General features: G+C 44.4%; 1 protein-coding gene across 1 annotated transcript in view; it reads left to right on the plus strand.

Annotated features, from left to right (window-relative positions):
- Positions 1–7732: 7732 nt before the first annotated feature.
- Positions 7733–13291, plus strand: part of LOC146816615 (cysteine-rich venom protein-like) — a 176245-nt gene continuing 170686 nt past the window's right edge. Inside the window, exons 1-2 of the mRNA XM_085609145.1 lie at positions 7733–7823; positions 8805–8869. Of these exons, the coding sequence (XP_085465271.1) occupies positions 8807–8869 (63 nt within the window). The 5' untranslated portion in view covers positions 7733–7823; positions 8805–8806. The remainder of the gene's footprint in view (positions 7824–8804; positions 8870–13291) is intronic.

Genomic DNA, 13291 nt, shown 5'->3' on the forward strand with positions numbered 1-13291 from the left:
TGCCTGAAGCTACCAGATGGTACGACTTCAGCAGCGTATGCAATTACCACATTACACACGATAGTGGAGACAGCACGCATACCACAGAAATCAGCTCAAGCAGCGGAACTGATAGCCTTAACACGAGCATGTGAGCTCAGTACAGGATTGTGTGTGAATGTTTACACAGATAGCCGCTATGCCTTCAGAGTAGCGCACGATTTCGGCCTACTCTGGAAGGAGAGAGGGTTCTTAACGTCACATGGGGTACAGATAATGCATGGGGAGTTAGTCCACAACCTCTTAACCGCATTGACATACCCGAAGAAAATTGCCATTGTTAAGTGTAGTGCCCATAAGAAAGTAGTTGATAAAGTTGGAGAAGGGAATGCGTTAGCGGATCGAGTAGCACGGGAGACCGCGATGCAGCCTGGCGCTACTGCCATGTATGTAGTAAAGTCACAGGTGGAAAGATGGCGAGATGCGAAGGAAGAAGTGCGAGAAATACAGAGGACCGCTTCTGACAAAGAGCGGGAACAATGGGCTAGCGAAGGAGAGCTGGATGACGAGGGTTGCTGGAGAAATAAGCAGATGGATAGATGGAAATTACCCACGGCCTTTGTACAACCTATGGTTCAGATGGCACATGGGCTAGCACATGTTGGAGCTTCCGCAATTGTGAAATTGCTTACCCAAGTCTGGGAGCATCCAGAGATTGCTAGCACAGCAAAGAGGGTGGTGCAGACCTGTATGATCTGCCTGAAGTATAACCCAGGGAAAGGCACTCGAACTCCAGCAGGAGGATTTGCGACGCCCACTGCACCCTTTGAGGTCCTGCAGATGGACTACATCCAGCTTGAGCGCTGTAACAATTTGAAGTATGTTCTAGTAGTGGTCTGCGCCTTCAGTAAATGGGTTGAGGCGTACCCTACGAAAGACAATACTGCAATGACTACAGCGAAGCTATTGCTGAAAGAGTTTTTCCCTCGATACGGCGTCTGTAGACTTCTGTGGAGTGATAATGGGCCTCACTTTGTAGCGGATGTTATAAAATATGTCTTGAAGGGCCTAGGCATCACCCAGAAGTTCCACGCCGTATTCCACCCCCAGTCTGCAGGACTAGTCGAGAAGTATAATGGTACACTGAAGCTTAAGATCGCCAAAATCCAAGCTTCAACGTCTTTGACTTGGCCAGACGCCCTGCCACTGGCGTTATTGTCAATTAGGTCGGTGCCACACTCTCGAACTGGCCTTACGCCATATGAAGTTGTATTTGGACGCCCAATGAATATTTGGGGTCCACCAAGGCCTAAGGCTGTGTATGATGTACCTTGTGTAATGATGAGCGATTATCTGGCACAGTTAACGGATAATTTGGTTTCTATTCATCAACAGGTCCGAGAGGCGCTCCCTGATCGGTCTACCGGTGAAGGACATGGTCTCCGGCCTGGGGATCATGTTATGGTGAAGGTTTTCGACAGAACGAACAGTTTGGAGCCGAGATGGGTAGGACCTGAACAAGTCCTCCTTGCAACGAGGACGGCAGTGCGAGTCTCGAACAGGAAGAATTGGATCCATTCCTTGCACTGTCGAAAGGTACCGCCCGGATTGGTGGAGTCTGCCGTGCTGACCGATCAACGAGAAATCCTAGCAGCAGAGACAGGCCGTGCTGCGGAGCCAAACGCCATCGAGGAGCTCTTTCCGGACCACACGACGTCTGGAGGAAGGCGATATCATCTTCGACCAAGGAAGTAAGGTTTCCAGTGCCGGGACATACTGTCAGAACGGCCCTTGGGTTAGTGAAACGGAGAGCCGATGAGGCAAGGGGGGGGGATCAGCCCTGCATTAGTGTAGCGACACCCGTCTTGGCCCGCTGGTGAAGAAATCAACCGCTGCCCAAGGGGAAGAGTTCTGACAGACTTTTAGTTTGAGGAAGATATCAGGGTATTGTTTCTTTTGACATGGAGAAGAAGAAAATCCTTTGTGCGTTGGGGTTCATGCTAACAGTAGCTATTGTTGGGATAACCACATGGTTTGTGGAGGAGGTAACTCCTGCTCGAAAGACACTTGTGTTGACGACTCCAGTGCCTGCGGAGCACTACTTTTATACACTGCCATATCAAGAGTTGAAGCATCGACAGTCCTATTTGAATAACACTTTCATTCAGATGCTGCATCACACCCACGTTGCTACGAACGCTACGAACTGTTGGATATGTGGGATGATGCCAGCCCATCAGAAGAAAGGAGGAACGCCATTCATACCACTTCCTTTCTCTCATAATGGCTCTTGTAGAGCGTGGTACACTTTGCTGTTTGCCACTCGGAAACCGACAGTGGGACGATTGCTTTTCAGACTCAATAAAGAATGTCATCAAGATAAAAATGGATATCCACAAGCAAATGGGACAATTTGGGAATGGGAAGAGTACCGACCGGACAATGAATCCATTCCCTATATCTTCACGAACACAAGAGACACTGTGGGGAAGGACAAGTTCGTAATCCAAGTAGCACAAGCTCAAGCGGACCTGTGTGTCCAGAGTGTGGGTTTTATCCCTGTTGGTGTCAGTGATTGTATAACTGTACTGAACATCGACGGGCTGAACAACAGTACCTTCCTAGCGTCCCATAATACCTATTTTGTATGTGGAAATAAAGGTTATTACCGTTTGCCGGCAGGGTGGTCCGGGGTATGCTATGTATCATTCCTATTACCTCCTGTATTCTTAGCACCTGCGTCATATCATAAGGATTTGAAACTGTTGAATAATGTGACTGTAAATAGATATAAACGTACTCTATCAATTGATGATGTGGATCAGACCGATACCAGCTTGCAACAGTATATTGATTTTAACTTAGGACTGTTTTTCTTTGTTGGAGCTGCTTTGAATAGTAGGAAGATCCGAAGATTGACAAGAGTGGTAGAAGCTGTGACAAATCAGACTGCTGCCGCTCTTGGGAATCTTACGGGAGAATTACAAATAACTAGGATTGTTGCATTGCAGAATCGTATGGTACTAGATGTAATGTTAGCTGATCGAGGTGGAGCCTGTAAAATTATTGGAAGTAGCTGCTGTGTGTTCATCCCTGATCATACGCCATCCGTCTATAACGCCATTAACAAGCTGCATAAAATAGCAGCTGAAATCCACACAGAAAACGGCACTTGGTCCTTTTCCGGATGGTTTTGGGCGTTGGTTACTGCCTGGGGATGGAAGGTCTTAACTGGTCTTTGCATTATTATAGCAGTTCTGTTCCTTTTCTGTATGTGTATTCAATGTGGACCATTGTGCTGTTCCGTATGCATTTCATTCTGCATTCCAGATAAGAAAGCTATTGCCGATGTTGCTCGCCAGAAGGGTCTAGCTAAGGAGGTTAAGGGAATGATGATAATTGATATATATGATGATTATTCTTGGAAGCCGGATGTCTTCAGTAAATGCTGAAAGGGTCGTCTGTTGTAAATTAAGGCAGAATGTGATTAAGCATTTACTGAAAACATTAATGCTTCCCCTTTTTTATCATGTTTTCTTCGTTATGTTGACCGAAGTCCGGACTCCATTTTGTATTGGCATGCTGCCATGTGTTCACCACGAGGAGAGTCCGACCTCTGTGTTAGTTGCTCTTGTAATCTGCCTAGCAACAGTTTATAAATAGCTCTCTCTTGTCCGTCTGGCGCATGCCCAGACTTGACCACATCTGTTATAATTAGCTTTGCTTGACCATGTCCTTTCGCGGGCTCAAGGAGTGTGTTGGCTCCCCCCATGTATTGATTCAGTATCGAGAATGACCATAAATGGTAATGTTCTTCGGCCTCATGTTGTATCCACCCACTTATGAGCCCCTCTGTTGTGTATAAAAGGGGACTGTGTACGAATGTTCTGTGTGCTACTCCATGCAATACTGAAGAGTGTTGTGTGGATTGTAGGACCACCCTTAAGGGTTAATAAACGTTGTCTTTGTACTTTGCAGTTTCCGTGCCAACTTCCTTATAGATTCCGTTACAGGAGAGCGAACCCTTGTTCTTGCGGGCCTAGCTGGGGCCTGTATTCATCACTCTTACTGTCCACCTCTCTTGCAGCATTTTTTGGATGACTCCTGAAAGATACAAGAGGAACCTGTTTCAGTATACTAATACCTGTCAGGCGTTTTAATATTTTCATGGTAACATAAATTATAGAGCTTTTCAGTGGTTTCCTGTTGAGGAGACCCAGCCCATGATTTAGTCTTTTTTCTTTATTTTTCTTAGTATGCCACTTCTTTTTTGTAGAAGGCTTGGCTGCTTGTTTCAAGTCATCTCATCCATCTCAGAATTACTCTTGATTTGTGGTTGGCTAGGTCTAGCTCCCAAATTGTCTCTACCTACTGTAGCAAATGTTTCTTTTGAAAACCTATGCAAAGTTGTCTACCAGTTTCATCCACAACAAAATGTTTCTTCTGAACAGGCAATCAGATGCAACAAAGTATGTCACTCAGTTCCTAATTTGGGTGGGATGTTGCAGGTGGTGGGCACTTTACTTATTTTTTGTCCTTATACTTTGAGAAGTTTAGGAGAGATAAAGGTAGGAAAGGGATAAATAAAGGAAGAGCACAATAACAAATAGAGACAAAGGGGGTCATTAGTATGGCAGGCGGACTTTGTCTGCCCGACATACCCCCGGGAAACGAGACCACCCGCTATGCTTGCGGCAGTCCCGCACCTACAATTAGGATGCGCCCGCCACACTGGCGGGCGCATTCCGCATTTGTAACATTGTGGCGGGCGATGCTGAAAGCACCGCTTGCTGCAATGCCACAGAAGCAAGTTGTGCCTTTCAATGCACAACATGACAGGCACCGCGCGGTGCCTGCCACGTTGTACCATGTGCACCCCCCATCCCCCAGAATCCCTGGGGGCCCGCTACGTGCCCCCAATGTCGAAAACCACATGCCTTTACGGAAAGGCATGTCCCCGCCTGCATACTAATATGGATGGCGGTGTCTACCAGACACCGCCACCATATTAACAGCTTTTCCTCCCGGTAGGCAATCGGGCGGATTGCCTACCGGCGGAAAACTGGTGGACGGTCTTTCTGTCCGCCGGGGTCCCCCCCACCATATTAATATGGCGGGGGGGAATTGACATGCGGGCGGGCACAAATGTCGGGCGGATCGCCACCGCCATGCGGGCGGTGGCGATCCGCCCAACATGCTAATGGGCCCCAAGGTGAGAGAGCAGGTAAGTAATCAAACCTGCAATATGAACTCACAAGTCTAATGTGGTAGAATAAAGAAGCATACAGTGGAATCAAGTCTATGCAGCTTGGGTAATCGCCAACCTTACCACATGACAGATCTGGCAGCAGGCTTCTCAATAAAAACTTTGGGCCTTTGCAACTATTTATTTATTTATTTTTTACAAATCAAACTCTGCTGACTCCCAGTATGTAAGACTTCCATATTGCTTGCCATAGCCCTCGTGGTTGGTTTAAAGTATAAGTACTCACTGTTTTTAGGCACAGTGAGTAGAGGTAATCCTCCAGGGTTTTCTGCTGACTTCATCTTGTCTTTCTATAACCTCTTATTTTTAGACAATGGCTCCATATATTTCTCATAGCTTTACCAAATGGAGCACTATAGCTACTCTGGGCTCCTCATGAGGGCTTCCGAAGGCAAGACGATTCATTATTTCAAACTTTAAGGTAGATTTATTCCATACGTTCTCGTGTTTCATGGCATAGGCAGACCACACAGGAAACAATATTCATGCTTGCAATGATTCCTGGGGGTCAAAAAGAGTTTACAAATGACAATGATGGCCCCCGGGGGAAGCAGGTCGCAGACTGGTATTTCCCAGGGATTCTCCGTACCTTAACAGGATGTGAAAGCAGATAGGTAGTTAGGGGGGGTAGGGGTGGGAGTTAGGAGAGGTTATGAGAGTCAGGAAGGGTGTGTCCAGCAGCTTCCTGACTCTGAGCATCACCGGGTGGGGGCATAAAGTGTAGCCAACAAGTTTATCCACCCGCTCACCCTACATGACTACTGAGGTTTAGGAGCGAGGTTTTGTGGCCCATAGCTTTTTTTCCAAAACCTGGACATGTTGCTGGGTTAGGTGGTATTTTTGTGGTGAAGAGTCACATGCAGGTGTATCCACACCCTCGGTGGGAGAAGACTGGAGTAAAGGTGACAAAAGACAGTGTGCAGTGTGTTGTCAAGTGAAGAAAGAGTTACAGGAGAGGGTGTTTGGGTGAAAAAGGAAGGAGAGGCTGGATTGATGGCACAAGCCCAAGAAGTGGAACAGTGAAGAATGGAAAAAGGTATGATTGCTTAGGGAATTGAAAGTTGGCGTGAGGTGTGTGTGCTCGCCTTATGTATGTGGAGAATAATAGTTGCAATGCTCAGGTTATATGTTGATAAAAAGTTCAATACATTTTGCAACCAAGTCCTAATAAATGCCTTTTACGCTAAACTATGGTCACTGTGTGTTGGTTGTGGCATGATGGGCTAGGCTTCGAAAATGTTCTGTGAAAAGGCAGAAAGCCTTACACTGTGAACGGAAATGCCTAACCTAAGTTGATGGATTTTCTTCTCAATGAAACATAATGAACTATTCTCTACAGTACCCTATACTTATTTCAAGGAGATGCAGCTACAGCTTCATCTCTTTCAGATTGCTGGTTCTATTTCTAACAGGAAAACACAGTTGTTGCCCTAATATAACATTTGTAATTGTGAAAAAGAGAAAACAACTTATCAACACCCCAACAGCTGTGTACTATATGTAATGTTTCTAGAATGATATTTAATGTTTCCTGAAAAAAGTGAAGAAATGGGCTCATGTGAACATGTTGGGGCATACTTACAAGAGTGTATTGCCACCAGACCATCACTCTTTGTGACATTCTGGTGGCGATAAGCTCTTGACCTTATGTACAAGGCGGCAAGGCTTAATAAACGCCGCCTTGTGAATGAGGCCCCCTTTCACGCAGCACTTTGCGTGAAAGGGGCAGGCAATGCGTGTTGAGGTCGGTGTTTCGCCACAACACCCATTGCATTTTGACGGTGCCCCCTATTTACAAGGGTGGCATAAATAGGAGGCAGCACCTAAAATAAAGACAGGGAAAACCTGGTCTTAAGTGAGGAGAAATGAAGGTCTCCTGCACTTAATCAATCCTTAAAAAATCACGAGTTGCAACTTTTATGTGTGCTGCATAAAGCAGCACACATAGAAGTTACAAATCACCATTACTGATTGTTTATGTGCACCTTTCTGCACATGAAGAATCATTCCCCGCAACGCAATAGCGGAGTGCGGCGTTAGTAATTTTGGCTTAACACTGGGTCATCGTCTTTGTTGGAGATGTTAGAGATCATTTTGAAGAATAACTATTTTCTCTTTGGGAATGAGATGTATACATGGTGTTTTAACGTATCCAGTGTTAACTTTAGGAAAGTAAATACAATTACATACAAATACAATTACATAATTCCCTGCTTGAGTACTCCTGTATCGTTGCATAAATAATTTTATTAAAAAAGAGAATGTTAATTTTTTTTATAATAAATTAATACGTTTGTATATATGATTTTTAAAAATCCTTTTGTCTCCCTTTTAGGAGGCTCATTTGCCAAAAAATGGCTTGTCTTTTTTGGAAATCCAAAAACACAAAATTCTGCAAAGATTGATTAACACTGAATATATTCTTAATACACTCAATATCTCTCTTAGATCTAAAGGTGTTAGCTTCTGTTTCATACGGTTGGAGCACCTTTAAAGACTGGTGAGATGGATGGATGAATTGAAAGGATTTGCTGCAGGAGAAAGAAGAGACTTGAAATATGAAGTAGAAAGTGAAGAGGTAACGATGAGAGGGGAATTATGAGTATTAACATGAACGAGAAAACATCTGGACCTGCATGGGCCATTCATTGAACCAGGGGCTAGAGGTCCATGGTCGTTCGGGCTAGGGAAAGGGATGAATTTCAAAGATGAAGTATAGGAGACTTAAACAATAAACAGGAAACATGCCTATGTGGACTAAGAAATGCAAGACAGGTGAGAGGTGTAGGGGAGGAGCATGGAAGAGGTGAATCATGCAAGGGTGAGAAGAGTGATGCAGGAGCCGAGATACAGGAAATATATGAATTGGAAATAAGTTCAAAGGGGAGGAAAACTTCAGGAAAGAGGAGATGTTACAAGGAGTAGGTGTACATGACAAGGGAGGTGCAGATCGCGATGAAAGGAAGTATTGGACAATTGGATGGTATGTCCAGGAGGAGAAAGGAATAAATGTGAAGACCTAAGTACAATTGGGTGTTACAAGGGAAAGGGAAAGGGAAAGAGTAGAGGTGATAGTGCTGGAGGGGAGAGTGGGGAGGTTCAAGGTAAATTATGGGTCAAGAGAAAGCCTGATAGACAGGTAGGAGCCGGAGTTCATGCTCTAAATAAAACAAATGAGGGTACCCATTCTAACCTCATCATGCTGTGTTTAACAGAATACGTGGTTGTTGCTAATTGCTTATCACAGGCCCCAAAAGTTTGTGATAACCAGAAGCTTATCGGCAAGAATACAGTCTGGGTTTACATTTGTTCTCCAAACTCAATAGAGGAAAACAGGAAGCATTTATAAGCAAATATGGTGTTGGCATGTGAACCATGGGCTTGAAAAAGTTCCAAGTACATTTTATTAGTTTGCATTTAAGATATCTGTGCTCATTCTACCTAATTGTCTGCGGCACTTGATATTTATGTAACATATTTTGCCCGCTAAATGTGTTAAAATAATTATATCACCGGCATAAAAACAGGAAACATATAACCCTGTTCAATTCCTTTTCAGAAATGAATTTGCGGGCAGTGATGGTTTTGCTTCTTTCAACATGGATACATGGCTCAAACGGCAAGGTACTGTGCATTATTCCTTCATTTATTTGATAGAGGTACAGCATAAGTACTTATCAAAATGAAATTCTCTTAAGAGAGGATGAGCAAACAAGTACAAAAATAACTTTGAAAGTTTTAGGTGACTATCCAAAAACCTTCTTAGGGAGAATGTATCAAGACAAATAGGCATTTGAGCTGACAGTTACATTACAATAATCCTTAAAAGGGTGGGGAAGTTAAGATATCGCAGGTGCCTAGAGATTCCAACTCAAGGAGTATGAGAGCATTCTGAAGAAAAAGCTAAATAGATGAACAGAAGTAATATTGGGCATAAGGGTTGTGAGATTCTGTGTTACTAATTTTAGAGGAGGTACACCGCAGTATCTTCATCCTGCCACCTCAGTGGCCCCGTTTGCACCCCTTTCCTCACCAGCACATCTAAGCGTCAAATCACTGTTGCAGTGAGAGAACCTATGTTTAGTCGCAGTTAGCTATGGCCTAAAGCAGCAGGGTGTCCCCAGAGAAGCAAATGTCAAGCATTAAAGCAACACCAAAACTATATTAAAGTCATAAAAGCAAACAAAGAAATTTCCAACACAATTTAGATAAAAGAAGGATAATTTACTGCATATTAAACTGTAATTAAAAGTGGAACCAGAGATATTAATGTATGGGGACCTATTCCCAAACTGCATTTAATAGTGCATTTAGTAGTACTACAATAGTACTACAAAATATTATTCACATACCTACTTGCGGAAAATCTGCCTACTCTGCTCCTAAATATCTTACTCTATACAGAGATCTCTGCCCCAATTGCAGAGCAACAGGCACACGCAAGTACATGGTTTCACAGTAAATTTGAAAGGGATAGAGGTGAGTGGCTGGAGAAAAGGGAATAATTACTACTTAAAGGGAGGGGTAATTACAGAAGTAAATAGTGGTTAAGGGGTTCAGGGATGGGCATGTACCCATCCACAGAATAGTAAGCTCATTGCTCTGCTGAAACCCGATAGCGATCCAATGCATCTGAGCACAGACTATAAAATACTGGCTAGGATATTGGCAGAGAGTCTTACTCCATTGGTGACCTCCCTGATACACCCAGACCAGAACAGGTTTGTTCCAGTACGTACCACCTCCTACAATTTATGCTGTCTCTTCTGACTAATGCGATACGCCCCAATGTATGGCCGCAGTTGGGCTGTCTTGTACTCAGTCTAGAGAAGGCGTTTGATACTATTGAATGGCCTTATCTTTTTAAGGTCCTTCCGAAATATGGCATAGGCTCTACATATATTATATGCTTGGTGAAACTCCTCTATGATAACCCGACCTTGAGGGTTGGAACAGGAAGTCCCATCTCAACACTGCTTAAGGTATGCAGACATGCAAGACAGAGCTGTCCTCTTAGTCCTCTCCATTTCTCTTTTGCTATAGAGCCCCTAGATCTAGCTTTGCGATCTTCAGCGGGTCCTTGGGGCCTACCACTGAGCAAGCCTGACCCGGCACTCGTTATTAATAGAGCTCCATTGCTAGGGAACCGACTATGTTCCATTATCAGGGCATTCAAATTTATACTGACAGGGATCTGCTTGATGGCAATCTCACAGGGGTACTCACCTCCTTAACGGCACAGATATCCTTTTGGAAGACTGTCACCGGAAGAGTTGCTCTTATGAAAATGGTGATGCTCTTGCGTCTTCTTTAGTTTTTCACTAATTTGTCGCTGTACCTTTCTCTGTCTTTTTTCCGTTCAGTTGAGCACATGATAAGAGACCTTATAGGGAACATAACGATGCAGGGTGGCGCTCTCAAAATCGTATCTGCCTTTGAAGCAGGGAGGATTGGCAGTACCTAACCTGGAGCATTATTACTTAGCATCCCAGATGCAATCGGTCGCACATATGATGGCAGGGTTGCACCTCTCGAACACGACTGGAGATGGTTCTCCCTGTCAACTGGTCACCCTTCTTCATCTGTTCCACACCTGCTTAAAGACATCCCAACGTCATCCCCTACTGTTTCAGGTGGCCCATCACTGCTTCCGCCATTATTTATATCTCACCAAACATATAACAACCTAGACCTCCGCAACTCCACTGCTAGGTGTGCCCAGGGGTAGCAGGTTAACAATGCTGACTGAGCTCTCTGCATGGCATTTAGCGGGCCAACACACACTGAGGGATCATTAACATGATTGCATACTCGCACCATATGAGACACTGGCGCAGGTGGAGGGGTTACTCCCAGGACATTTCATCAGCCATGCCTCTTGGATTGGCACTTTACAGCAACGATAGGGGGATGTCACTCAGGAACAACCAACTCACCTCACACTACAATATTTACACGTCATGGGAGAAGGGTGGCATCTTACTCGTTGGTTGGCGGAAGCACTTTGGCTGCAGACTGCCACAGCATTGTCTTTGCTGCTGCATCAATTGGAGACGGACAGGAACCGCCCATGCACCTCAAAGGAATGGGACATGATTCTGGTGGGTCTCACATACATCCTAAGAAATGCTAGGTTCCTGCTAATACAATTCTAAATAATATAACAGGCATATTTTACCCCCGAGAAGATCAATCGTTATTTTGACAGACTGGGCACGGCTTGTCCCCGCTGCAACCACCCTGACACAGATATTTTACACATGTTATGGTCGTGTTCCTCGTTATGGTAGTACTGGGGGAAGGTCATGCGACATCTCTCGGCCTGTACTGACTGGCAGTTTGAGTGCACAATAGAGGTCTGTATACTGGGCATCCTCCCAAGAGATACAAAACACAGAGCCACCAAATGTTTACTGGACCTAGGCTTTATAGTATCATAACGCCTCTTTATGAAGTGCTGGAAGTCCAGTGAACCACCGTCAATAACGGCCTGGTCACACTCCATCCTCACCTGGGCCAGGGCAGAGGGGATTTCTCTTTGCAGGTGGGATGCTTTAGGGCTATGTAAGTACCCCATCCCTCCCAATTGGGACACGATCCTGACTGCCCATCAGACTTTACTAATACTGACTCCCAAGGAGGATGTTAGTGCTACTGTTGTAACTTAAATCATGCCTGAACAAATACATCGACGTAGGCTACGGTAATTTGGCCAATGATGTCCCACTGCACACACAATGAGAGATGCACCATGCAACATGGGACGTTTACTGACAGATGGAAACTTAACTAGAGCAAAATTGGAACTGCACTGAAGAGGCAGCAAAACCTTTTTGTTTCCCCATTGTTTCCAAACTCATTATCCCACTCCCGTACCCATAATGTATACCTCGTTTCTTTTCGAGCTAGTTGTTCATTATGTAGTAGTTTAAATATGTTTGATTTCATTGCTATGGAATGTAATGGACAATGTGATTGCATACAGATTATTTACTTTGGGGGGCACCTCTGCGCTCTGTGTTGCACCCTATTCACCAGCATATTATAGACCTACGGCTAGGTATGGACCGTACTAGCTGAAAAGTGTGTTACCACATGTCTCTTGACTTGACGATCAGTCAGATAATAGCACCCTTGTATCATTATTGTGCCTGCAACTGCAATGTAACTGTACCATGAAAACCTAATAAACAAATCAAACACTTTAAGGAGGGAGGACAGAGACAGGTCAAACCCTCATACAGTGTTTATAACTGTATAAGCCTATTATAAATGACCTATAAATAATAATGTTGAATAGTTAAAAAAAAGAGTAAGCCCATTGATATTCACTCGTTGTTCTTCTATAGTTATTGCAATAAATACCACATCACAATAGCACTACTCTCATACTGTAAACTGCTATTCACAAACCTGCATACAGAGTTTTCCATCTCTTTTATCTTTTATAGGCCGATGCATGTTCTACATGTTGTTGTAGGGTTAGTAATGTCACAATAGTACTACTCACATACTACAAAATACTATTCACACACTACATGTGGAGGTCTCTGTCTTCACCTCTACTATCTTTCATGTGTGCATATCTCTGCCCTGACTGCAGATGTACACCTTTGGTGCTTGGTCTGGGCGGTGTTGCTTTTCAAGGCTTCACGTCATTTGGAGTCTTTTCCAAGCAGCTGCAAGGACTGCAATGTGAGGTCATACAAGTGTCACATCATGCTGCATCATTCCAGTGAATCTGTACAGCGAGGCTTTACAGGTCTTAATGTCCACTTGGATCGGTTCTGTTCGAGTTGTGCAGGAAGGCTTTGCGGGCCTTCGTGTCGATTTGTCTTGGTTCTGCTCAAGCTGTCATCTGAGCGGCGAGGCTTTTTTGAGGCCTATAGTTGTCATGCATTTGTTTGAGTCAGTTCCAATGAGACTGTCAGCTTGTGCATGGTTCCTTTGGGTAAATAAGTGTCCTCTAGCACTGGGCAAGTTTTCTGAAGCTCTGGGTTGTCACTTGGGGGCTAGGACTCAATCTCCCTAAAATGCACTTGTGCA

Source organism: Triturus cristatus, chromosome 6 (genome assembly GCF_964204655.1).
Source record: "Triturus cristatus chromosome 6, aTriCri1.1, whole genome shotgun sequence".
NCBI classification, from domain to species: domain Eukaryota; kingdom Metazoa; phylum Chordata; class Amphibia; order Caudata; family Salamandridae; genus Triturus; species Triturus cristatus.